The sequence below is a fragment of the Rhamphochromis longiceps genome, linkage group LG5, assembly GCF_057381845.1.
Source record: "Rhamphochromis longiceps isolate RC_006_pf linkage group LG5, R_longiceps_female_GT1.1, whole genome shotgun sequence".
Taxonomy (NCBI): domain Eukaryota; kingdom Metazoa; phylum Chordata; class Actinopteri; order Cichliformes; family Cichlidae; genus Rhamphochromis; species Rhamphochromis longiceps.
In genome coordinates this window covers 21,661,105-21,686,344 of record NC_140561.1, presented here as the reverse complement: position 1 = coordinate 21,686,344, position 25,240 = coordinate 21,661,105, and the positions used below count along the sequence as shown (strand labels likewise).

At 39.7% G+C, this 25,240-nt stretch overlaps 1 protein-coding gene across 4 annotated transcripts in view; it reads left to right on the top strand.

Annotated features, from left to right (window-relative positions):
• LOC146669924 (AMP deaminase 2-like) overlaps positions 1–25,128 on the top strand; it is a 34,277-nt gene extending 9,149 nt beyond the window's left edge. For 3 of the 4 annotated variants that reach the window (XM_085406577.1, XM_085406578.1, XM_085406576.1), the window contains 17 exons: positions 12,082–12,212; positions 12,465–12,595; positions 13,177–13,245; positions 15,593–15,698; positions 16,005–16,191; positions 17,816–17,957; positions 18,049–18,138; positions 18,233–18,362; positions 18,505–18,699; positions 18,836–18,967; positions 19,061–19,224; positions 19,472–19,598; positions 19,692–19,855; positions 19,965–20,085; positions 20,824–20,997; positions 21,097–21,207; positions 21,888–25,128. In XM_085406577.1, the coding sequence (XP_085262703.1) occupies positions 12,082–12,212; positions 12,465–12,595; positions 13,177–13,245; positions 15,593–15,698; positions 16,005–16,191; positions 17,816–17,957; positions 18,049–18,138; positions 18,233–18,362; positions 18,505–18,699; positions 18,836–18,967; positions 19,061–19,224; positions 19,472–19,598; positions 19,692–19,855; positions 19,965–20,085; positions 20,824–20,997; positions 21,097–21,207; positions 21,888–22,103 (2,390 nt within the window). In that variant the 3' untranslated portion in view covers positions 22,104–25,128. Of the gene's footprint in view, positions 1–3,348; positions 3,734–12,081; positions 12,213–12,464; positions 12,596–13,176; positions 13,246–15,592; positions 15,699–16,004; positions 16,192–17,815; positions 17,958–18,048; positions 18,139–18,232; positions 18,363–18,504; positions 18,700–18,835; positions 18,968–19,060; positions 19,225–19,471; positions 19,599–19,691; positions 19,856–19,964; positions 20,086–20,823; positions 20,998–21,096; positions 21,208–21,887 lie in introns of those variants that run through there. The other variant, XM_085406579.1, reaches the window with a different exon arrangement.
• Positions 25,129–25,240: the final 112 nt, after the last annotated feature.

Sequence of the window (25,240 nt, the reverse complement as noted above, 5' to 3'; positions counted from 1 at the left end):
AGGCCCGAAGGTCAAATAAATCAGGACTGGTCAACTTACTCTCATAACATTTATAACTTCCTCAGTCAGCTTCTTGATAGGTTCATGAAGATGAGATATCACCTATTTGTACAAGAAATTTAACCGTCAAGTCTCCAAACAGTTGGAGTGTTTCCATTCAAGCATCTAAATAAATCTCATATACTTTTGCTGTATTAAATTTGCAATATTGAACTCCATCAACCGTGTTGCTTAAGTCCTATTAGGTTATCATAGACAGGTAGACAAAATAAAATAATAAAGAAATATAAATAGTAAGACTGAGAATGTGCAAAAGACAATACAAGCAAGTAGTAATGGCAGTTGAGTTGAATAATTCTGAAGGAGAATCAGCTTGATTTAATTAAAAGTTTTTGAAGACTTCTATAAGAGGCTCCTCATCTGTGCTTCAGGTTGGATTATATAACAAACACAAATTTCAAATTCAAATTTTATTCGTCACACACACACACAACCATGCACAGTATGACATGAGGTGAAATTATTATTGCTGTGCAATTGCCCAACCATTAAATGACAGTAAGAATTGACACTAATATTTACAGATTACTACCAAAAATTTGCAGATTTTAACTTAGAAATTTACAGTAAAAATGTTCAAAATAGTTTACATAAGAAATTATTAATAAAAAGAAATTATAAATTATAAGAAGTGTGCAAAAATAAAAACCAGAGTGCGTGTGGAAATGTAACGTCTGTGGGAGAGTTCAGTCCTACACCTGGTTCAGAGCCCGAATAGCCTGGGGGAAGAAGCTCCTCTTCATTGTCTCTGTTTTGGCCTTAAGGAAACGGAAGCACTTCCCAGACCTCAACAGTGAGAAGAGTCCATTGTTGGGATGGGAGAGGTCCATCGTAATCTTCCTGGCTTTAGTCCTGCACCACTTGGTGCAGATGGACAGCAGGTCAGGAAGCTCTGATCGAATGATACGTTCAGCTGAGCGCACCACTCTTTGCAGATCTTGTTTGTCCTGCTTGGTGCCGTTCCCATACCAGGTGCAGATGTTTGCCGTCAGGACGCTCTCGATGGTGCAGGAGTAAAAGTTCTTAAGCTCCCTCAGTGGCAGATGGAAGTCACTACTGTAAGTCTTCTGAAGAATAAGAGACGCTGGCGGGCTTTAATGTAGCAGGACCATGACAGGTCCTGAGTGATGTGGACACCCAGGTATTGGAAACTGTCCACTCTCTCCACTGGCATGCCATTGATGATCAGGACTCATAATTCCTCGCCTGCTTTGTAGTGAAGTCCACGATCAGCTCCTTAGTCTTGGTGACGTTTAGGAGGAGGTTATTCTCCTGGCACCAGGTCTCCAGGTTCCTAATCTCCTCCAGGTAGGCCTTCTCGATGTTGTCGGAGATCAGGCCCACAACAACAGTGTCGTCAGCAAACTTGACAATGGAGGTGGTGTCTGATGTGGCTACACAGTCATAAGTGTACAGTGATTACAGCAGGGGGCTTAAAACACAGCCCTGAGGCGCTCCAATGCTGAGTGACATGGAGGGGGAGACTTGTTTTCCTACTGATTGGGGTCTGTCTGTGAGGAAGTTGAGGATCCACTGACACAGTGATGAACTGAGTCCTAAATCGTTCAACTTGGTGAAAAATTTAGAGGGAATTATTGTGTTGAATGCTGAACTGTAGTCCACGAACAGCATCCTAACATAATTCCTTCTGCCAGTGTCCATGTGACTCAGGGATGTTTGGAGCAGGTGAGCTATGGCATCGTCTGTGGAACGATTAGTCCGGTATGCAAACTGAAGTGAGTCGATGGTGGCAGGAAGTGAAGAAGTGATGTGATCTCTCATCAGTCTTTCAAAATACTTCATCACAATTTATAACATATTAAATGATTGTTACACAGGAAGGTGTAGTGGGGAAAACAGAACATCACTCAAAACAAAGAAGATTAACTTTTACAGAATCACAATGATCACATTATCAATTATTTGTCAGTAATGAAATATAAAGCAAACATTTGTTTGTTATTTCATCTGTTTACATTTATTTGAATAAATTCAATTAATGTTCTACACTTGCCACATCCTATACAAGAGCTGCATTTGAGGCGGGCTTCCTCTTTACCTGCAAAACAAGATGGCTGCCACAGAGGTTTGACCCGAGTGACTTAAACGAAATTTTTTTTCCTGTACATTGGTCCACAAAGGAGTATTTAGCACTCATTTTACAACATTTAAGAAGCACTATAGGGGAGATGAACTTAGTGATTCCTAACAGTGATTGATTGTTTGTGTGTCCTGCTCACATTCAAAGCCCACAGTGACTAACATAGTCACATGACAATACCATTAACACTACTACTGCTGTTATTAATAGCAAACCCGTGGGTGGGAGATAAACATATATACACATGCTACGATCATTGTAAAATGATGCTATGGGTATATTGTAATCTGAAATTCTATTCAGTGCTCAATGAAACTGTCAAATGCACCAAAATGATGTATGATGATGAATATAATGAGGGATATGTATAAAATATTTTAAATATGTCATATAGATGTTGGCACTCACGGTACCCTGGGAAATGTTTGTTTCTATTTAAGTTTCCTCAAGACTGTTCCACATGCCTAGGAGAAGATAGTGATTTCTTTCATCCAAGGATTATTTTCATTAATTCCAGTTACCGGTAATGTACTTTTTGTTCAGTCTTTTGACTGGCAGTCAAACAATAGATCAGTCTTTACAAGAACCACACCCACCCCATATCCCTTTGAACATCTCACTTAGCCATAAAATTTACTCCCACAAAAAACAAACAAACACCTTGCTGTTTTTTCAGGGACATGCTGGAGACCACAAACCTGCAGTATAAAAATTAACCTTATCCTGCTGCTGACTGTGTGTTCTCATCTATAAAGTAGTTGGATACACAAAAGGATAAATTACACTTGCAGTCAAATAAATATTTTAATCACAAACACAAGACTGAACTTCCAAAACCACTCTTTAAAAGTCGTCCAGCTCTGAAGGACAAAATAAAATCAGAAATTAGAAAGAAGCAGTGAATGAGCATCAGAAAAGCAGTTTGTACAGAAATAATAAATTTCCATTTATTAGATTTTCTTAATACTGGTATTCATAACATCATTTACAGTCATGACATGACTGAAGCTGTGTGTTCATGAATGAGAGGTGGGAAGGGAAGTAAAGTAGGAGTGGCTTTATATCCAGGGCCGCCTCCATTTTATAGCACAATGCATGAAGCATGAAGTGGTTAACGCTTGTCCTTCCCCCTTTTTTTTGCCACGTGGTATGATCCAACCCAGTATTTAAATCCGGGGGCTTGAAGGCTCTGCTGTTCATGCACAGTAAACCGGTGTAGTACAGGAAGCAGCTGAGAGAGAGGCAGAGACAAAATCGGGGAAAAGAGGAGAAGAAAGAAAAAAGAGAACTGCTTCTGCAGCACACTGAAGGTGGCGGCAGTTACAGCAGGAGCAGGAAAGGAGAGACAAAAGGAGGAGAACTGGGTGATGTCGTCTTAGAGCGGCTTGGTTTCTGGAGAGAGCGTTCTTTTCTCTGTTTGCTGTCATTCTCTCTCTTCCACTGTACCAGCGGGGGAGGGTACATCGGCCGTCCCAGGCCTAGTTACATGTCCCAGCATCCCACCACAGCTCAGACAAGGCCACTGCGACCGTAACGGAGACTGTGAGAACAGGACAAGACAGGGAGCTAGAGGTACTGTAATCTATGGCATTAAAATACAAAACAGTACCTTAGCATGTAAAGCCTGTAAACGTGAATAGTGTGTTAAAAGAAGTTTCATCAGTTCTTATTAAGCATGATACTTATCGCTCCCAAAATACCTCACAAACGAGCTCATCGTGACAGATGAGGTGCAAGTAAACAACAGTTGTTGTGTATTGGAATAAGTTGACAGCATAAGGCTGACAGTGAGGGGAAATGTGTACATGAGTGTGAGATAAGTGTGAGGTAAGGAGCATAAACAAACCGGTGTGTTGCTTATGGTGATCTTTGCAAAGCTTAATATGCTTCAGTTTTTTGTTTTTTTTGTTTTTAACAGGCTCTGGATGTTGCAGTGGTTGAATATTTGGGGCATCTAGTCTTTGCTGCTGTCTGCTACAGCTAACTATAGTGCAGTACCGTTACTTGCTTGATTAATCGGGCAAATTATTCAATGTGAGTTGATTAAAAACAAAACGCATACAGTTCATAGCAACCATTCTCTCAAGAGTGCACAGTGAAGTAAAGAGGTGATTTGCAGCAGCGTGTCGGTTGCTGAACAGGTGCCACTGTAGCTAGAAGAAAACAAACATCCTTTTCAGATTTGCCCCTTCATTAACACTGAAACCCTCAGGCGGTTAGTGTCAGCAGATACTCGCTTAAAAACCCACCTGAGCATGTTTACCTTCCCGATGTTTGTAAGGGCAGTGCTTTAGTGAGAACAGCTGGTATCTGTTTTCTTTATTTTTGTATGCGAAGGGGATTATTAGATATGTTTCCATCTTCTGTTAGAGGCTGTTTATGTTATACACAGCAAGGGAAAGCACTGAGAATGATCCTGTTAGTTTCTATGTGTGAACTGACACATGTTATCTCTGTAGCAAACCTTCATTATGTTTAAAAAAAGGGTCCTTCAGAAAGCTTTTTTGCAGGCAGTAGTTAGCTGGAAAATTTCATCATCTGTGTTTGTTTCCTTCTGCAGGCTGAGTACTGAAACTACATTTTGGAGATTAAGGTCCAAAGTAGAGATTTATTCTCATCTGTAGTTGCTAAGGAACATATGAAGCCTGTGTCATTACTTTCCCTCTCAGTGTAATCTCTAAAGCAAAGTAAAGCTTTCTAAACAGTGGAGCTACAGATGCAGTAATCCAGGCCTTGTCTTTGCACCGGACATTGAATTGAGCTCAACTGACATAGGAGTTGTATGCCTGATCCCATTATTTGGCGATTTAAAACTACAATTCAGACATTCCAATATTTAGACAATTTTTTTTTCTTTTAGACACATGAGATAAACCGATTTCCCAATCATTCCATATGTTTAGTTATTTATTTACTTGTTTATGCTCTGCCTGACTCTGCGTGAATCAGCTGGTTGTCGTGTTTGTGGCATTCCAAGCATGTTACCAACAGGGAAATTGCAGAGTAGAAATACACAGCATAATGACAACCTTTATTTAGTTAATTTATATACATACTTATTTTTTGGTTTAAAATTTGCAAGCTGATTGATTTTACATGGCCAGCACGCTCAGCTATTAGTAGGTTAACTGCATAGTCATATTATGTTGTAAATATGCTATCATTACATTAGTGCTCTACAAACATCTGTGTGCCAGTAGAATGCAGTACAGTGCAGCAGCTCAGATGAGATGATGCCTGATGCTGAGATCAGCTAGTCTGCTGAGACTGAGCTGATTTCAGGGCCTGACTCAACTAATTGATGCGCTTAATCTGTAAGAAACATTTAGTTTTTGTTGACATTATCAGAAAGTTGATCATTCTACTATATGCGGAGTTTTTAGTACTCAACACAGTACTTTAAATTTCATTTAAAAGTGTTTCTAATGTCTTGTCTATATAACTGTCTTAATGGGGTGACAAATATGCCCAGTAGAGAATTTAAGCATATATTGTTATACTTCTGAGAAAATTGTCATTATATTATTATTTTTGTTCAGTCAGCACATTTTTGTTAATTTTTGCATAGCCAGCATGGATCCCTGCAGAGATGCAGGTCCATATGCCTTCACTGCATTGTTCAGCAGAGGGTCATTTGGCCTCTCAACTGCCTCTTGCTGCAGAAAAATAGTTATTCTCTGTTATTTGACCATATAAGGTGTATATGTATGCAGCCAAACTCCATCAACAGAGACATGTGCACCAGTTAAACAAAAGGGCAAGAAAATACCAAGAAAAGCGTTTTGGCAAGGTTGCTGCAGTTAGTGGTAGACACACTTTTAAATTCATGTCATTATGTCAGGGTGTGTCTGTTTCAAATATAGGTAGGTCAAAAAACAGCATAGAGAGGAGAAACAAACATATTTTGCTAAGTATAATACTTGAAATTCCACTTTAGCTCAATTGTAGTCACCTTAGTTTCATTCCTAAGAGGCTTTGAGACAGTGTGGCAATCTCTAATGCTCGAGATTCTACAGTTTTTGTCTTTTAGAAAAGATTCAAACTCTAAATGAAATAAATGAGATGTGATTGAAATGATCAGTTGTCTTTTGGGTACCAGAAATGAAGTTCATTTGAGGGTTTATTTCAGCCTCCTTTGACTAAAGGTGATAACTGCCTCTTTTATGCTGCACTAAAAAAAAGCAGAGATGCAACATAAAGGGTTTGTTTTTAGTGCAGTCTCATGCAATTGGTAGCTTGATAATCAGTGAACCTGACAGAAATGCCCATAAGTTACAGAGAAGAATGGAATAAATGAAATAAAGTATATGAAATAGTAGCAAAGCTTTGTTTATCATTATAGATAGTGACACCTAAAATGAGATTTGGAGATAGATGTGGTATTTTAGCAAATCAAGTACATTTTTAGTTCTGCCGAGTTATAAAATTCCAAAACACAAAGATTCAGATTGATGTCTGCCATCACCAGTTCTCAAGTTAAGCACCATCATTTAAGCTAGGCCAACTATTTGCAGCTTGTAGTTACTCAACCTGAAAACATGTTAAGCAGCATTTCAGCAAGAATATTCTTACCTACTGTGAAAAGAGCTGTAACATAGTGAATTTGATACAAAGCAGTCCTGATTCAGAGGCCAGTGAGCTGACTGGGACTTTCCTGCCTTTAATGTGCTGCCTTTAACAGCTGTGGTGGTCTGGGATTTTCAGAGACTTAGTGAGAGCCAATTAATTTCATTATAAACAAACAAAGCTAAGCTAAACTTTTTCATTTAGTGTCATTCACCAAAATGCAATGTGTATATGCTCAGGCTTTAATGAAGATCTTGAGTGCACTTCCCTCCTTATAAAACATTAGCCAAGCCAATGCTATCATGAAGTCTTCTTCCCTCTCTTTGTTGGCACACTGCTGCATATCTTGGTACATTAATGCAACCTGTAAATCAGAGGACGTCAATGATGTCGTTGGTAGGACTTTGTATTGCCTCTTTGTGCTTGTGCAGATGATAAACAAAACAGGAATTCTTAGGACAGTGAATTAGCTTTGATGTAAGTGAAAAATCTCATTTAACCACTCAACAAATTTTTCAGTCTAGCCTTAGAGAAATGGCAGAGCCAGACCTGATGTGTCTGTATCACCAGTAAGTTTGTTATATAAAGAAAAGTGAACAAACTGCTAGCTGTAAATTAAAAACTTACAACTGGGACCTGCATTAGCAGCTTAGCCAATCTGCATTATATTTTGCAGATACAGAAATGTATCTAAACCTGAATTGTAATGTTAGATCTGACACTAGGAATTTTGGTTATCCAGTGGGGCTGTTTAAGACGGACTATAATACGAGGCTTATGAAAAGTTAGATTCTTACAAACTTGCTTTGCTGTGAAAACACACTTTTGTTAAACTGCTACATTTTGCTCTTGCTTTGACATATGTTCATGAATAAACTGTACAGTGCTGTGTTTTGCTTCTTTGGTGTGATCTAGAGCTAGAACTTGGGAGAATGAGGTAGACTCGAAGGACTGCATTGATCCTTTTAGAGTAGGAGCCAGCTCCTCAGATACTAAACGAGCATGTGGGCGGTGTGCAGTCTCAGGTCCCAGGGACATCACAGAGGCTTAGGATGGAGTGCTTTGTCAATATTACCCAGGGTTATGAGAAAGCTCAAGATGAAGATGAAAGGGTTAAGCTATTTCACTCTGAAATAGGCAGGAACGCTCACACAGCAAACGACATGTTTGGTCTGGAAGTCAGTGCTTGTGTACCAAAGCAAATAAAAAGGATGCTTACAAAAATACTGCCAAGAAAAATGAGCACGATTAGATTTTAGGTCCCTCTTTAACATAAGTCTTAAATATTAAAAATGTGTAAAGATTATAGAAACAATGTCGTCTTCATTTTATTAATTGACGCTCTTGCTATTTCTTATTGTAATTTCACATTCTTTTTTTTTTTTTTTTATAACTTTTTATTTGTCAGTTTACAGTATGAGAATACAAAACTTACGGTCAGCATAGGAGACATACACAATTCCAGTAATAGCATCTTCTTACATCATGGTAATATTCAATTATTCAGTACAATTCACATTCTTTTTAAGTAAGCCATTAAATGACTTGGTGGGCCTTTGTAAATAAAGTTTCCTTACCGGGCTGTTAGGGCTAGGTTGTTGTTTTACTGTGTAGCACATGTTGTGATTTTGAATGTTATTTGTTTTAGTGATTTTAAATTAGTATTATTAGTAATATCACTGTTGTTAGCTAAGTTAGTGGAAATGTACTTTTTCTGCTTGCTTGTGCTTTAATTTTTCTTTTTTTTTTTCCAATCATTTTTGGTGCATTTACTTGCATTAGAAGTCTGTAGAAAGTTTGTACTGCCCATCAGAGTGATGTCACTGAGATAAATAGAGTTGTGATGTACTGGATTAGGAGTCATCTGTTATGGAAAGGCCAGAGGATTACATGGATACTATACTGGGAATGACTGTTTATGTGAGCATCTGTATACTTAAGTCACCTGTTTGTCCATTTTAAAATGAAAAATAAGCCTCGTTTGGCTTGAAACTTTCCGTCCAGTGTAATCTGTGTCACCACCGTAATTCAGTTACATTTGGGTTTTTCCATAAGATAAGATAAGATAAGATAACTCTTTATTGTCATTGCACAGTCATACATAGTACAGTAGTACAATGAAATTGGAAAAACTGTCCTACGTCGGCACTACATATAACACAACACGACACGATATGACACATCACAACGTAACAAACAACACAACACAGTATATTAACTTAGTATAAAAAAGAAGAATAAGTGTATGTGTATTGCACACTGTTATTATTGCACATTAATTATTATTGCACCTTGTTATAAATATAAATATTATTGTTATTGTTTTAAACATTGTTACCTCCCCCTAAAAAGTCCAGGGAGGTATCCAGTCAGGTCAGCTATTTACATTGATCAGGGCTATTGCCCTGTTGTAAAAGCTGTCCTTGAGTCTATTTGTTCGGGACCTCAGCAGCCTGAACCTCCTGCCAGACGGCAGCAGCTTAAACACCCGGTGTCCTGGGTGTGTGCAGTCCCGTAGGATGCTGCGTGCCCTCTTGAGACAGCGAGTGCTGTACAGGTCCTTCAGGGAGGAAAGAGGATGTCCAATGATTTTTTGGGCCATGTTGATGACTCTCTGGAGTGCCTTTCTGTGTGCTGTGGTGCAGCTGGAGAACCACACACCGATGCAATATGTCAGCACACTTTCAATGGAGCAGCGGTAGAAGACGGTCAGCAGCTCCTTCTTCAGGTCCATTTTTCTGAGGATTCTCAGAAAGTGGAGACGCTGTTGGGCCTTCTTTAAGACCGCAGAGGTGTTAGAGCTCCATTGGAGGTCTGTGTCTATGTGCACACCCAGAAACTTGAAACTGGAGACCCTTTCCACGCACTCCCCGTTGATGCTGACAGGCTGCAGCTCGGACTTCCTCCTTCTGAAGTCAACTACCAGTTCTTTTGTTTTGGTGGTATTGAGGTCCAGGTTGTTGTCTGCACACCAATCTGACAGCCTCTGAACCTCAGCTCTGTACGCCGTCTCATCTCCCCCTGAGATGAGCCCCACCACAGTGGTATCATCTGCAAACTTGATGACTGTGTTGTCTGGGTGGGAACTAACACAGTCATGTGTGTACAGAGTGTACAGTAGGGGACTCAGTACACAGCCTTGTGGAGAGCCGGTGTTGAGGCTGAGGGCTGAGGAAAGATGAGGCCCCACTCTAACTCTCTGTACACGGTCTGAGAGGAAGTCTCTGATCCAGCGGCAGGTGGTGGAAGGAAGTCCAATTTCCAGCAGTTTATCTATTAGTCTGTCCGGGAGTATCGTATTGAAAGCAGAGCTAAAGTCAACAAAGAGCAGCCTGGCGTAACGGCCCTGCACTTCCAGGTGAGAGATGGTGGTTTGGAGCGTTGTAGCAATGGCATCTTCAGTTGATCTGTTAGCTCTGTATGCAAACTGGAGCGGGTCGAGTGTGGGTGGCAAGCAGGACATGATGTGACGTCGGACCAGTTTCTCAAAGCACTTCATTATAACAGGTGTTAGAGCAACTGGTCGGTAGTCGTTGAGGCTGCTAATGTTAGTACGCTTTGGCAGTGGGACAATTGTGGCTGACTTTAGGCACGGCGGGATGCAGGACTGGGACAGTGAAGTGTTGAAGATCTTAGTGAAGACCCCAGCCAGCTGGTCTGCACACTCTATGAGTGTGCAGACATGAGTCACTTCAAAGTGCAATAATGAAATGTTTCACAATACTAATGTACTGTGCTAAGTTACCCTCTTCTCCTTCCTGACTCCACCGCCTTAGAGGCAGACAGCAGATGGCGGAGACTAATTGTGACAGGGCAGACACGTCACTGATGATGGCAGGAATTATAGAGGAGCATGAACACACCACTTCCAGAGGCCTCACGAGTGGTTGAATGAGGTTTTGTGCCTTTTTAACTACGGAAGTTTAAATTGTAGTTTACTTTAACTGAAATTCCTGGCTGCCCCCAGGAAATACGCAGAATCAGTAGATTTGATTTTCTTCAGTGTAAAAAGGCACGAATTTTCTCATTTTGCACCTCTCCCACCCCTTTTTGTTGTTGTTTTAGTGTGAAATAGTGTTGTCATCCATTTCCAACTCATGTCACTCTCATTGTGTTTGTCGATGTTTTTCACATGAAAGTACAGTGTGTAAAATTAGTCTTTTTTTCTAAGCTGGCCTTTGTTCGACAGCATTGTGCAAGTATTTTCATGCTCCATCCCTGATTGCAGACACAACTGCTGCGACCAGATTTTTAAAACTACTCAAAGTTGCACCCTGTTTAATTATTTTGACCTCTGGGTAAGTGTTGTGTTTTGTTTTTTTGTTTTTGCTTGCAGTGTTCTTGCAGCTGAAGGAAGGAAGCAAAGTAACGTCTTGAGTAAAAACTGCCCAGTGTTGTGATAACTGCCAGTGTTTGGGTTGACTTGAAATCTGTCACCTGCTACAGTTACTTTTATAATAACACACTCAAGATTTTAGCTGACAGACATGTTTGGAGCTGTTCTTCTTCTTCTTCTTTTTTTTTAATCTTTTTGCTCATGGTAGTTCTAAGTGCCACATTAGACTAAGCTGTTATGTCTGAGCCAAATTTATGCTTGTGAGAGTCGTACTTTTCCTCTCTTAGATAACCTCTCAGTCTTTCCTAATCCAACGTAGAGTCTTTCCCTTTTTTCTTGATTTGATATTAATCATCACTCTTGCATATTTGGATGTCTGTCTCTGTTTTTAGCAGACCGTGAAATGAATAAGAACTTTGTAGAATGACTTATGTCATTGCTACAGAATTAGCTTTGGCCTGTAAAGTACCCAAATATGTATGTGAACCTCCATGAGTTTTTTGGCAGTAAACACACACCACACGTCCCGTGCACATGATAATTTATGTGGTTATCTAAACTCTGTGACTAATTTTAAATACAAATCTAAAATCTAAAAACTTGGGACCCTGTGTAAAATGTAAATAAAAACAGAATGCCATGATTTACAAACTGCCGCTTACTGGATAGCTTCTCTTTTTCAGACCATTCTCTATAAACCTTAGAGGTAGCTGTTCAAAAATCCCAGCACATCAGCCGTTTCTGAAATACTCAAATGTGCTCATCTAGCATCAACAACTAGGTCATGTTTAAAATCACATTTTTCCCCACTCTGATGTTCAGTTTAAACTCCAGGGGTTGTCTTAACCATGTCTACATACCTAAATATACTCAGTTGTCGCCATGTTGTCTGATTTGATAACTGCCTTATTATTTACTGGCTATGCCTTTATCAAATCCTGGAATGACCCACAAAGTTTAAGTATTTCAGATCACATACCTGTCGCACGCTGTAACACTTTTCTGTGCATTTCTGTAGATCTTTGCGGTGCATCTGGGCCCAAACCCCTCAAAACCCAGCGATCCCTTCCAGGGACGCCTGTTTCTCTCGCACACTGCCCAATCGACCTGCGCACATCAATGGAGGAAAAGTACAAAGAGATTGCTGAGGTAAGAACTTAAAATTGGACAGCTATTGTTTCCAGACAAAATAGGGGGGTGGTCTTTTAAAATCTCACACAAACTATGCAAATTGTTTTGACACACCCCAGTTCAACCTTCACCTTTGGTTTTCATTTGTAGCTAAATATGATGATGTTTTATCAGAGCCTCAGTGGCTTCCATATCTCCATAAATGCATAAATATTGACATGGCTTCCTGTTTTACGACACCATAAATGGTATAATCTGTGCCTCAACCAGGAGCTGTTCACACGCAGCATGACAGAGAGCGAGATGCGCAGTGCTCCGTATGAGTTCCCGGAGGACAGTCCCATCGAACAGCTGGAGGAAAGACGTCATCGCCTGGAGAGGCAGATCAGCCAGGATATTAAGTGAGGAAATGCAAACACACTACACATACAGAGCCCGTTAAACGAACTCTATATATTATCAGAGACAAACAACTATAGCTTTCCCTTTTCCTCCTGCATTTTACACAGTCTTGTTTCCACTCAAGCACACATGCTTATCAGCTCCCAACTTGCCCACGTGCAGGCTGACTAACCACAATTTTTGGATAACTGGGATAGCCAGCAGCTGGCATCTTTTCTCGTGGCCTAGTCATACTTTTATAAGGAGGTGGGGTCTGTCTTGATTGCCAGGGTTGACTATCTGCACCACTAAGCTGATCATTGGGTGATTATCTGACTTGCCCTCTGCAAGTTTCTGTTTACCAATCAGAGTTCACTATTATTAACCAATAATAATTGCTTGTGTAGATGACCTTGATCACTTAATACCTAAAATTCTTTGTGTACAGTATGTATATGTGTGTAAGACACAGTGCTTTTTGAAAGGGTGTCTATATCTGGTCTCTCTTCCTTTGTGTGCTTAATTTCTTCTCACTACCTCTTGTGCCCATCTGCCCCCCGCCTTGCCCACGCTATCCTGCACCGCTGCATATCACCCCAAGGCTTGAGCCAGAGATCTTGCTCCGTGCCAAACAGGACTTCATGAAAATCGACAGTGCTGCAGACCTAGAGTGAGTGAGCTCTGCCTCAGTGGGTTTTTTTTAATCCTTTGTTTAGTCATTATTAACTGTGGTTGTTATTTTATTTATCTCTGTTATCTGTTTTGTTTGCCCATACTCTGAGAAACAGAGATGGTTAAAGTAGTAATGTGCAGAAGTCTTGAGCCAAACCTTATTTTTTTAAATATTTTTCTTTCATGCTGTGTGTGTGTGTGTGTGTGTGTGTGTGTGTGTGTGTGTGTGTGTGTGTGTGTGTGTGTGTGTGTGTGTGTGTGTGAGCTTTTGTGGGTTTTTTTTGTTGTTGTTTTTTTAATTGGTCTCTATGCTTTCTGAAAGTCTTCCATTGGTGACTTTGTAAAATCGTTTTCAGTTCAGTCCTTGTACCTGGACATGTTTCCCCCGGCTTTTGTTAAGCCATTAAACCCTGACCAGCAGATCAGTTCTTGTGCTTGCTTATTGTTCAAGCATAAAAAGCTACCAGTGTTAAGTTTACATATAACGGACAACTTAGCAAAGACCTCATTTTAAGTTGTTTATTGTATATTAAATTCTTTAGGCACTTTGTTGCCAGAGGCCTGTCATAAAAACACAAAATTCCTTCCATATTTCTTCAGTTGAAATTCAAGCTAACGTAGTTTCTAATAACTATTAAGAGTTATTAACTGAAAACTTAGCATATCTCAGGATGGTGTGCAGGGCGTACATAAAGGTTGTGACGAAAATCGACAAGTGGAGGGCAAAAAAGCCTAAAAGCTATGACAGCAGGTGAGGTGGGTGTTAAAAACATTCTTACAGAAAGGAAACAGGGAGAAAATAGTGGTATATGCCAATTTATACACACTCCATGGCAGGATATATTATATAGTCATGAATTCCTAATCTGAAGTTTCAACATGAGGAGAAAGAAACAACAATTTCTACAGCCATCTGTAAAACATGGTGGAGGCTCTGTCATAGTTTGGGTCTGAATTTCAGTCAGTGGAGTTGGATCTTATCAAAATTTAATGGAATTATTAATCAGAAGCTCAATCAGATTTTGACCCAGCATCTGATTGGCAACGGCTTCATTTTTCAGCATAACAATGCAATCCAGTAAAACCGGTGGAACACTCAGTCATAGATTGGCCTCGAAAGTCCTTCGAGAAGTCTGGATTTCTGAAGACTACTTTAGGAAATCTTACTTAAGAGAGTTCAGGCTGTGTTAAAGAATAAAGGTGTTCGAACTAAATATTGACTTTCAAGCTCATTATGATTTTACAAACTCTGTTTTCCCCTTTAAAATGTTTTCATATTTATGGATGCTTTGATAAATCTCTACATCTATTTCCAGTTTTCCTAAGAAAATATAAAGACATGAGGGGATTGCTCAAGGCTTTTGCATAGTACTGTACCTGTGGACATTTAATTTTCATCCTTAATATAATATTTATTAATACCTAGCCTATAGTTCTTGGTAACCCAGTGAAAGTACTTTTTTCCAAAACCAGTGGCAGTGACTTTTGCCACGTCGAGATGGACTATGTCTCCCCCCTGCTGGTGACTTAATATGTCTTAGAAATGGTTACAGTGACCTTTTATTTAACTTTTTATTAAAAGAGCTAGGTTTACCAAACATGGTAAATTAGTGTGTAGCAATGATTCAATATCTTATGGAACAAATGTGATAGGAGACAGAAGTGGCGTGAAAGGCAGAGTATTTGAAGGCTTATTTGTGATGTAGGAGAGCTCTCTGTGTGCTTGCTGCTGATTAAAGACAAGAAATCTGAATCTTTGGCGCTCTCTGCTGCTTTTATTATGGACCTGTACTGTGCAGAAAACCTTGAAACACTGCAAGCTGCTTTTCTTACTGGAACGAAGTCACTGAACTCCCTATAGTGCATCTATGGCACTCGGGCATCTTGTATCCCCTCTTTTTAAAATTTTGGGTTTCTTCAATAATGAAACTTGTACTTCCTGTAAATCCTGACTTACTCACAGAGTTGTGGTCATTGAGCAGCTTCATGGGTTAACTATTAAGGGTTTTACCCTGACATCTTATTGTTACCCATGCTCAGTCAGTTTGTTTTCGTTTCTATACCTAGGATTTCAATCTCTAGGACTGAAGAGAACAAAATCCTCATCTCACCACTGTAAAATGTTTGCAAACCAGTCTTGTTTTTTTCAGTTAATGGATAATCTACCATAAATAAATGTTTTAAATGTATCCAACATGAAAAAAAGGTTTTAAATCAAGTCATCTAAATGTTTTTCAGACTGACTGGACTGCCCTGTCATGTGTTTTTTTTTTTTTCTTCTTCCATCTCACCACTCTGTGTGCCATTGCGCTTCCCCTCCTCTGCCCCCTCCTCTATCATTTAAGGTTAATGAAAGATGAAAGTGTGGACACTGTTGATGATGCCGTTAAGGAGCGAGAAATGCCGATGGAGTACCAGCGGGTCTCAATATCTGGAGAGGAAAAGTGTGGGGTGAGAATCGTTTGCTGAACGCTACTTACAGGATTTAAAAATAATAAACAATAGTTAGCAAAGTAATTCAGTCCAGTTCAGCTCACTTTTACTTATTTGGTGTCAGATCACAACAACAGTTGCCTCAAAGTTTATACCACAAGGGAAAGACAATATTAGAGACCCTAGCAGTCAGTATGAGAGCATAGAGAGTCAGTGACAAATTGCACAAGGTGGTGGCAGTTAAATGTATCAGGAGTGAAAACAAAATACTCAAATCTGTTTCATTTGCATCCTTGCTCACGACATTTCTATTTATATTTCCAGGTGCCCTTCACTGACCTAGTAGATGCTGCCAAGTGTGTTGTGAAGGCACTATTTATCCGGGAGAAGTACATAAACCGTTCCCTGCAGAACTTTTGTAAGACTACAGCTCATGCCTTGCAGGACCTTGGGATGAAGACTCTGGATCTGGGAATTTATGAAGATGTACCAGAGACCCCTGTAGATGCTGGTAAAACATGCAAACATTCAACATAGCTAGGCAGAAAAAAGCAAAGGTTTCATTAGAAAGGACGGAGCCAGAAAACATACTTGACTGGACTTGACTTCATAAATAGACAAAAAGCAGCTACTTTTGACTTGTTCCTTGAGATTTTCTGGCAAACAGTCAAATAATGAAGAAAATAATTGGCAGAACAATAATGTCAGCAAAATAAATAATCACAAGTTCCCTTGTCACAGTTATTTCCACTTTACACTGTAAATAATAGTTCTTTCATAATAGTAGCTTTACAAACTACCAAGATATGGTTATATTTCCTGTACTACAATGACATTTCAGATTTTGTGGAAAATCAGAGGTTTCACAGGTACAAAAGCTAATTGGCTCATTCAGCCTTCAAAAAGACTGACAGACGTCAAACAGTAATTATATACTAATTATAGATTAGAGAAGTGATTGAATTTCCTGAAGATTTTTTTCTGTATTTTTTCTCTGGTTTGATGGACATTGCCACAGCCCTCAGTTCCCAGAATGGTGGGATGCTGAAAATGAGAATAAAAGCAATGATTTTCACATCCCATAAACCCATATTTTATTCACAATAGAACACAGAAAACAGACATTTGCTATTTCATGAAAAACATTAGCTCATTTTGAATTTGATGGCGGACAACTCAAAAAAGAGAGTCCGAGAGAGGCAGATAAGCAGACTTGTGGTTTAGTGGTTTTTTTGCAGATTAATAGAAGTTAAAACAAAAAACAACAATCGTAGAATAATGGAATAATCTTCAGGCAAAAAAAGGCATGATGCTGTCGTGGAAAATTACTGAATGGGCTCAAAAACACATCCAGAAATCATTGTCTGTAAACAGAGTTCACTGTGCAATCCACAAATGCAGGTTAAAGCTCTTTCGTGCAAAGAACAAACCACATGTGAAGATGACACACACACACACACAGGTTTTAGAGCAACATACAATCCCATCCAATTGATGTCTTTTTCAGGAAAGGCCTCGCATATTTCAGCATGCCAATACTAAACCATATAGTGCATCTAATCCAACAGCATGGCTTCATATTAGAAGAGTCTGGGTGCTGATCTCGTCTGTCTGCAGTGCAGACCTTTCACCAGTTGTAACAGCGTTTAATTAAAATACAACAAAGCAGACACAGGAGTGTTGAGCAGCTTGAATCTTTTGTCAGAGAAAAACGGGACCCAAAAGTCTGTTAATGCTACACAGCGATGCTACACATGAAACATGGCCCATTCCAACTTTTTTGAGATGTATTGCATCCTTGAAATCCAAACTGAACACATTATTTGTTAAAATGATACATTGTCATAGTTTAAACATTTAATATGTTGTCTCTGTTATGTTGTTCAATAAAATGCAGATTTACGAGATTTTTAAATAATTGCAACTGAACTTTTTTTTGGTAAAAACTAGACCGAGTGAAAACAGAAACACACCAGGTGAATTGTGTAACAAAAATGCTTCTTACATCTGAGCATTATTATTGGCATTAAAAAGTATAGTTTCTGTAGCATATATATTTTATACCTATGTGTTTGCTGTAGCATGAAAAAAAATGATTGATATCCATTTCCCGTTTTGTTTTTTGTTTTTTCCAGATGCCCCGGTCCATCCACCAGTTTCTGAAACACACCCTTACGACAATCAGGACCCCAATAACATGCCACCAGACACAGGATATGGTTGCAAGATGGTAGACGGGGTAGTCCATGTCTACACTAAGAAAACCAATATGGACAAGTATGATCTGTTTGCACCTTCATAATGACGTGTTATTTTTAAGCAACTCTGTCTGTATTAAGTATAACATTATAATCACTCTGCTTTTCAGAAGTGGAGAACTTGACCTGCCGTATCCTGACCTTAAAGAGTATATTGCAGACATGAATGTGATGATGGCTCTTATTATCAATGGGCCAGTGTGAGTTTTTCTTTTAACAATATGAGTTGAAGTCTGAGTTGTTTTATGGCTCAGTGCACAGTCTAAATATAACACGTCCCTGTCTCCTCTGTAGGAAGTCTTTCTGCTACCGTCGCCTGCAGTACCTAAGCTCTAAATTTCAAATGCACATCCTTCTGAACGAGATGAAGGAGCTGGCAGCTCAGAAGAAAGTTCCTCATAGAGACTTCTACAACATCAGAAAGGCAAGAGTCAACAAGTGACAGTTAAATATAGATACCTACATTAAAAGAATGCTTAAACAATTTCATCGAGAGCTAATCCTGCTGCATAAATAACTGTTTTTGGTGAAGCTCGAACATTAAACCTGCTCTGACCTGACTCCAGGTGGACACACACATACACGCCTCATCCTGCATGAACCAGAAGCACCTGCTGAGATTCATTAAGAGAGCCATGAAGAAATATCCCGAGGAGATCGTTCACATTGAGCGTGGGCGTGGTCAGACCCTCAAGGAGGTTTTTGAGAGCATGAACCTGACTGCTTTCGATTTGAGTGTAGACACGCTTGACATGCACGCGGTGAGAGAGAGTAACATCTATATTTATATATATATATATATATGTGTGTGTGTGTGTTAAGACACACTGTGTGATACATGTGGTAGAAAAATTATATTTGATATAATATTAAATCTTTTTGTTTTTTACTCATCAGGACCGTAACACATTTCATCGGTTTGACAAGTTCAACGCCAAATACAACCCCATCGGAGAATCCATCCTCAGAGAGATCTTCATCAAGACAGACAACTACATCGAAGGGAAATATTTTGCACATATAATTAAGGTGTGAAGTGATACTTGTACGGTACTGTATGTGTCTTATTTAAATAATCCTTGAAAATATTCGCACCCACTTCTTTTGGCTTTATCTGTCCAGGAGGTGATGTTTGACCTGGAAGAGAGCAAGTACCAGAACTCTGAGCTCCGTCTGTCCATCTACGGCCGCTCTAGAGATGAATGGGACAAGTTGGCTCAGTGGGCTGTCAAGCACAGCGTGTATTCTGATAATGTGCGCTGGCTTGTCCAGGTGCCCCGTTTGTTGTAAGTGTTCCTCCAACAGTTCATCATTAAATGATTGAGAGTACGCAGCAGATTACAAAAAATACACCAAGGACACGAGGAAGTTTCATTAGCATTTAGATCAGGATATTAGGATTAGGATTTAAGTAAGGACCTGTACTGTGCTTGGACTGTTAAATCTTTAAAAAGCAAAAAAGCAGAAAGAAAACAAAGCTGAGTTAAAGATTACAGCCTGACACAACTTACTGTCCAATCCCCACCTTTCTAGTGACGTGTACCACACAAAGAAGCAGCTGGCTAATTTCCAGGAGATGCTGGAGAACATCTTCATGCCTCTGTTTGAAGTCACAATCAACCCCCGTAGTCATCCTGAGCTGCATCTCCTCTTGGAGCATGTGAGTGTCCCTTCATGAGGAATTCTCCGCATCAGGATCCGTACTTAAAGACACTAAATGATTATGTTGTTGTCCGCTTTCGTGGCTTAATAGGTGGTGGGCTTTGACAGCGTGGACGATGAGTCCAAACCTGAGCACCACATTTTTAATCTCGACAGTCCGCTTCCAGCAAACTGGACAGAAGAAGACAACCCACCCTACTCTTACTACCTCTACTACACCTATGCCAACATGAGTGTTCTCAACCACCTGCGAAGGTATATGGATATATTGATTCTTTTTTTTTTTTTTACTTAATTTAACATCAAATCAAACAAAATCATAAATGACAAATACATAAAGCTTTGCTTTTTTAATTTGATTCAGACGGCGAGGTTTCCATACGTTTGTGCTGCGACCTCACTGTGGGGAAGCGGGGCCGATCCACCACCTGGTGTCGGGTTTCATGCTGTCAGAGAACATCTCTCATGGTCTGCTGCTCAGAAAGGTCAGGACACCACACTGGGGATTGTTTCTGAAAGACTGCTGTGGATTTTTTTTCACTTTATCATCAAAAAACAACAAAGTAGTTTTCGAACTTTGGATTTGTAATGCTGACATTGCATCAACACTTCTGACGGGTTAAAAAAACATTAACAGGGCACCAGGGGTTCTTAGCTTGGTGTGTTGTTTTTGTTATATTGGTCTATATTATATTATGTTTTTTAACCATTAGTGGTTAAAAAGTGGCTTTTCCCCCCCCCACATTTGCTATAATTGCCATCATAGCAGCTGAAATAGAAGATAAATCATCTGACCTGATACACCACCACCTTCATCATCACCATCATCATAGGGGTGCTATATATAGTGGATGGTGAAAATTTGGAGATTTGTACAGTGAAAGTGAATTGAAGATGTCCTGATGGCCCAGGACCTTACTGAGACACTTACAGCTATGGCCATAGGATTTTGAACACTGACATAGTTGTTTTGGGGTTTTTTGTATAATTTTGCTTTGAAATGAAATGAGTTAATTTTTCAAAGAAGTTACAGATCTAACCCCATATGCTATAAATTGAAAAATGAGAGGCTGTTTTTTAGTTTAGTGTGACTGTGTGGGTGGTGTGCTTTTTGTTTTTTTTGTTTCTGCAAGAATAATCAAAACAAATGTGCCAATCCACTGTAGCTTTTAGCTGTATTTGCTGATTTGTCTCTGTTGCTTTTCACCTTTGTCTGACCTCAGGCTCCAGTGCTGCAGTATCTTTATTACCTTGCTCAAGTCGGCATTGCCATGTCACCACTGAGCAACAACAGCCTGTTCCTCAGTTACCACCGCAACCCACTGCCAGAGTATCTGTCCAGAGGCCTTATGGTCTCCCTGTCCACCGATGATCCTCTCCAGTTCCACTTTACCAAGGTTGGTATGAATCCACACATGGCCTCACTTAAAGCACACAGTGTGAAAGGTTATAGAAGCAAATTGTAGAAATCTCCATGTTTGCTTGTTTGGACCCAGGAACCTCTGATGGAGGAGTACAGCATTGCCACTCAAGTGTGGAAACTAAGTTCATGTGACATGTGTGAGCTGGCAAGAAACAGTGTCCTCATGAGTGGATTTTCACACAAGGTAAACTAATTTAAAGCTCTCTTCATGTATTTGTGTAGCAGGGATCACATGTATATGTATGCACTGCACATATCCACACAATCCATTGCAAGTCATTAAAATATTGTAGTTTGAGCATAAGTAGTATCATTTACAAGTTTTTTGTTGTGGAAACACTTTAAAAATCTCTTTAATTTATTGCTCAGCGTTAAATTATGTAACATTTTTATATAATGTGGTGCAAGACTTCAAAAAATTAAAATCATTGTGGGCGCCACTTTGGCTCAGTGGGTAAGCAGGTGATCACATGCCACAGGGCAGGAGTGAACTTGAGTCTGACCTTCTGTGTGTCCTCTCCTCTCTCCTCCCCACTTTCCTGTCTGTCTCCACTATCCAATAAAGGCAAAAATGCCAAAAAATAATGATGGTCCCACACAGACCAACTTGACAGTAATTAATAAATCTTGAAACAAATCTAAAGAAAAATGTAAAGAATTAAGAATAAATTAAAACATTCAGAGCGAGGTAGGGTGCAGGCACGATGGCCTACAGGCAAGTGGAGGTACAGTAGCTGAGCTCGACTGAGGAAACCCTGCAACAGAGCAAAACGCACACACACAGAGCCACCACAAGATGGCGAAGCGCCATCACACACATACACTGAACATCAGTGTCAACTATGTATTTTCCTCTCATTCCAGGCCAAAAGCTACTGGTTGGGTCCAAATTACGCTAAGGAGGGTCCTGAGAGCAACGACATCCGCCGCACCAATGTCCCGGACATCCGCGTGGCGTACCGAAGCGAGACGCTCACCGAGGAGCTTCAGCTCATCACTCACGCTGTGCGCACGGACGAGCTGGACGCTATCGACGAGGAGGACTCTCTCACCATGGGCTCTTTCCCGGGACGGCGTTGAAATCTGACAAAATGTAAAATCCCCAAACCCGTGGCCCACCCAGCATGACACTGAAGACATGTGCTGTGAGAGCAGCATAAACACCACCACAACAATTGTACAAGTATGTCAGCTGCACAGCTATGAAAAAGCCAAGAATATAGTTCTGCCAGAACACTTAGGCTCCACTTACTTTAATATTGCCATGTGTTATTTTATTTAAAGTTTCCCCAAATGTCCATTGTTTGCAGTCTGAGTCAGTTCCATGAAGGTTTGCAGGGCCTGCCATCAGGGTTTTCTGAGATTGAACAGCAGGGAAACGTGTGGTGTATTCCTGTCGTGTCCTGTCCATCAGATGGTCCCTGTGGTGTTTTCTATTAATTAGTAACTTGCTTTCATAGTAGTAGCTGCAGTATTTACACTGACAACCAGCACATTTAAACCTCTCCTGTTTTGCTTAGCCTCTTCTATACTTAGTCATTCTGTTCTTTCATTTGATTACACACAAATAAAAAATTACTGATGTATTTTTGCAGGAATAACACGCTTTGATTGTTGGTGGAGGTTGGACTTACCTGCACAACAAACTTTGACGGGCCTCTTGTTTAATCTACTGAATGCTGCAGCACTAAATCATAGCTGTGTGTGTCTTGCTTGGCGTGGTTTTTAATCATATACTTGCTAAATTGCACTTTCTAGAATCGTTCTTCCATGATTCAGTCAGCACAGAAAGAAAAAAACTCCACAGTCGAGAGGAGAGAAGCAGGCTGATGCAAACATTCCTTGAAGCGAATGGGACTCTTTAAGCAGCGTACGAAGCGACCTCGTCAAAAATGATGAGATGTTTGTGTGCTGAAAGAGAGACACTGTAGATTTTAATCACAGCACAAAAATGTGGATGAGTTCTCACTTTGACCTCACTGTGACCACAAACCCCCCTCTGTATGTCTTAGGGGCCCCAATCATTCTCATTCCTTTTACTTAGACAGTCACAGAGGTTTTTCCCCTTTGCATGCAATGCACTGTACATATGCACCCAGCCAAGGTTTCACAGTGCCTTTTCATTTTTAGCTTTGAGCAGTGCATGCTCTCTTTCTCGCCTGCTTATTTTCCCTCAGTCGATAAACACTGAGCATATACGCGCTTCACACCGATTAGCTGAAACCACCTAGCTGCATGATCAGTGTAAAGTAGCTTTTACTTTGGCCTTTAGGAGGATCTATTACCGGTTCTGTGAGTATGTAAATGATTTTTTTTTTTATTTGCATGTCTGCATGATTAATGGATGGAAGGAGAGAATGAGACTGATGTTTACAGCAAGCTTTAATGTAAAACATCTAAACTAATTCAGGGCTGCTGACCAGCTTTCAATCCAGAATCTGTTTTGTAATGTAGCAAGCAGGTTTGTACTCGGTTCTGTTCACCATGTACAAATTCACAAACCATGCTGGGACATGGTTAAGACATTTGCATGGTACTTGTAGCATTTTTTTTTTTTTTACTTGCCCCAAACCTGGTCAAAGCTGGTATCACCCACCTCGGGATTTTTGTATTATAACATCACACTGCCTGCCACTGGACCTCCCATCAAACTGCTAGCATACTTGTTAAACCCCAGTCGAGTAAGACTTGATGCCAAGACTAGAAGAGAACGAGTCAGAAAGTATCGGGCTTTATTTGAATAACCAGCTGTAAAGTATTAGGGTAGGAAAGTGTTTGCTTTAGAGGTGTTTAGGATAAAAACTGAGAATCTGTCATTTTTCAGCTATAAATCGTAGCTACACAAGTGGAGCTCCGTGGAAATGTCACTGTGGGAGTTTCTGTAAAGAGTGTATTTTTCAAAGGCAATACAAAGATGGGTAATTTTATCTAATTGATGTGAAGGTTTGACACTTCAATTTGTCTGTTTATTGCTTTTTGAATCTAAGTGGACACAGAGTGTCTGCTCTGCCTCTTTATTACTGCATTAGTCATTATTCTTCACCTGTTTTTATTCCTGTGAACTCTCAGTATTTCAATGCAAATGTAACAGATAAAGTGTCAAAGTTGGTACTTTTTACTCTAAAGCCAAACGTCACCTCCAGCAGTGTCTGTGAACACTTTGGCCCTTGCACTTTTTCATTTGAACCAAAACACTGATGGATTTTACATCTACACTGACGTTAGCCTTTTACTCGCTCGTTTAATATTCAGTTTTGACTACTCTGTAACATTTTGCACTGTGATTATGGGAGTTTTTTAATTACAGTTGCTCATGCTGCTACGGCATTTGTCATCTGAACCAACCCAAAACTTTTCCACCTGTTCGGTTTCTATCTGTTCACTTTTACACCTTGTTGTTTACTGTTTATTATGCTAATTATGTCCAACATATAGTCCACCCTACCTCACAAATCATGTCTTTTTGGAGCCCAGCAGCAGTATTCAAGACTGCAACTCACAGCAATCAACTGCTGACATACTGAAAACTACATAAAAGTCCCATTATAGTTTGCATAGTTCAAATTAATATATTACTCATATAATTAATACATTGAAGCCAACCATCAGGAAAAAAGAAAAAGCAACAACTCCTTTTACTTCAGAAGCTCACGTTTCTGGTATTGTTGTATTAAAACCAATATTTCAATATATAAAGGAGATTGAGCTCAGTAAATAGTAGCACATGAGGGTCAGAGATAAAATACGTGAAGTCGAGTAACACTGAGTGGGAGCCAACACAGAAACACAGCATATATTCAAACATGGCGTTAACAGTTAACATGTTCGGCATCATTTACATTACTAACCTCATAGTGCTCTAAGTATTCTGATACTCAGTGTGTGTTTGTTTTCAGCTGAGGTTTTCTTCTTTGTTTTTACAGCCATGTAACTGTGTAGACATTATGATTATTATGATCATTTTTTTAAATTCTGCCTGATTTTATTTCCATTAATCTGTAATCTGTAGCCTTATTGCTTGAGATGGACTGCCAGAGTTTTACAGATTCAGATGCCTCTGAGGTTCACGTGTAATGACTCGACAACAAAATAAAGCATGTTAATTCACCCAGGTTGTGTCACACTTTTATTTACAGGTTATGCTGTGACAAATTAGACTCCAACTTTTTATTACAGAATTCAAGCGATTACTGATCTTATATTACACAAGACGACAA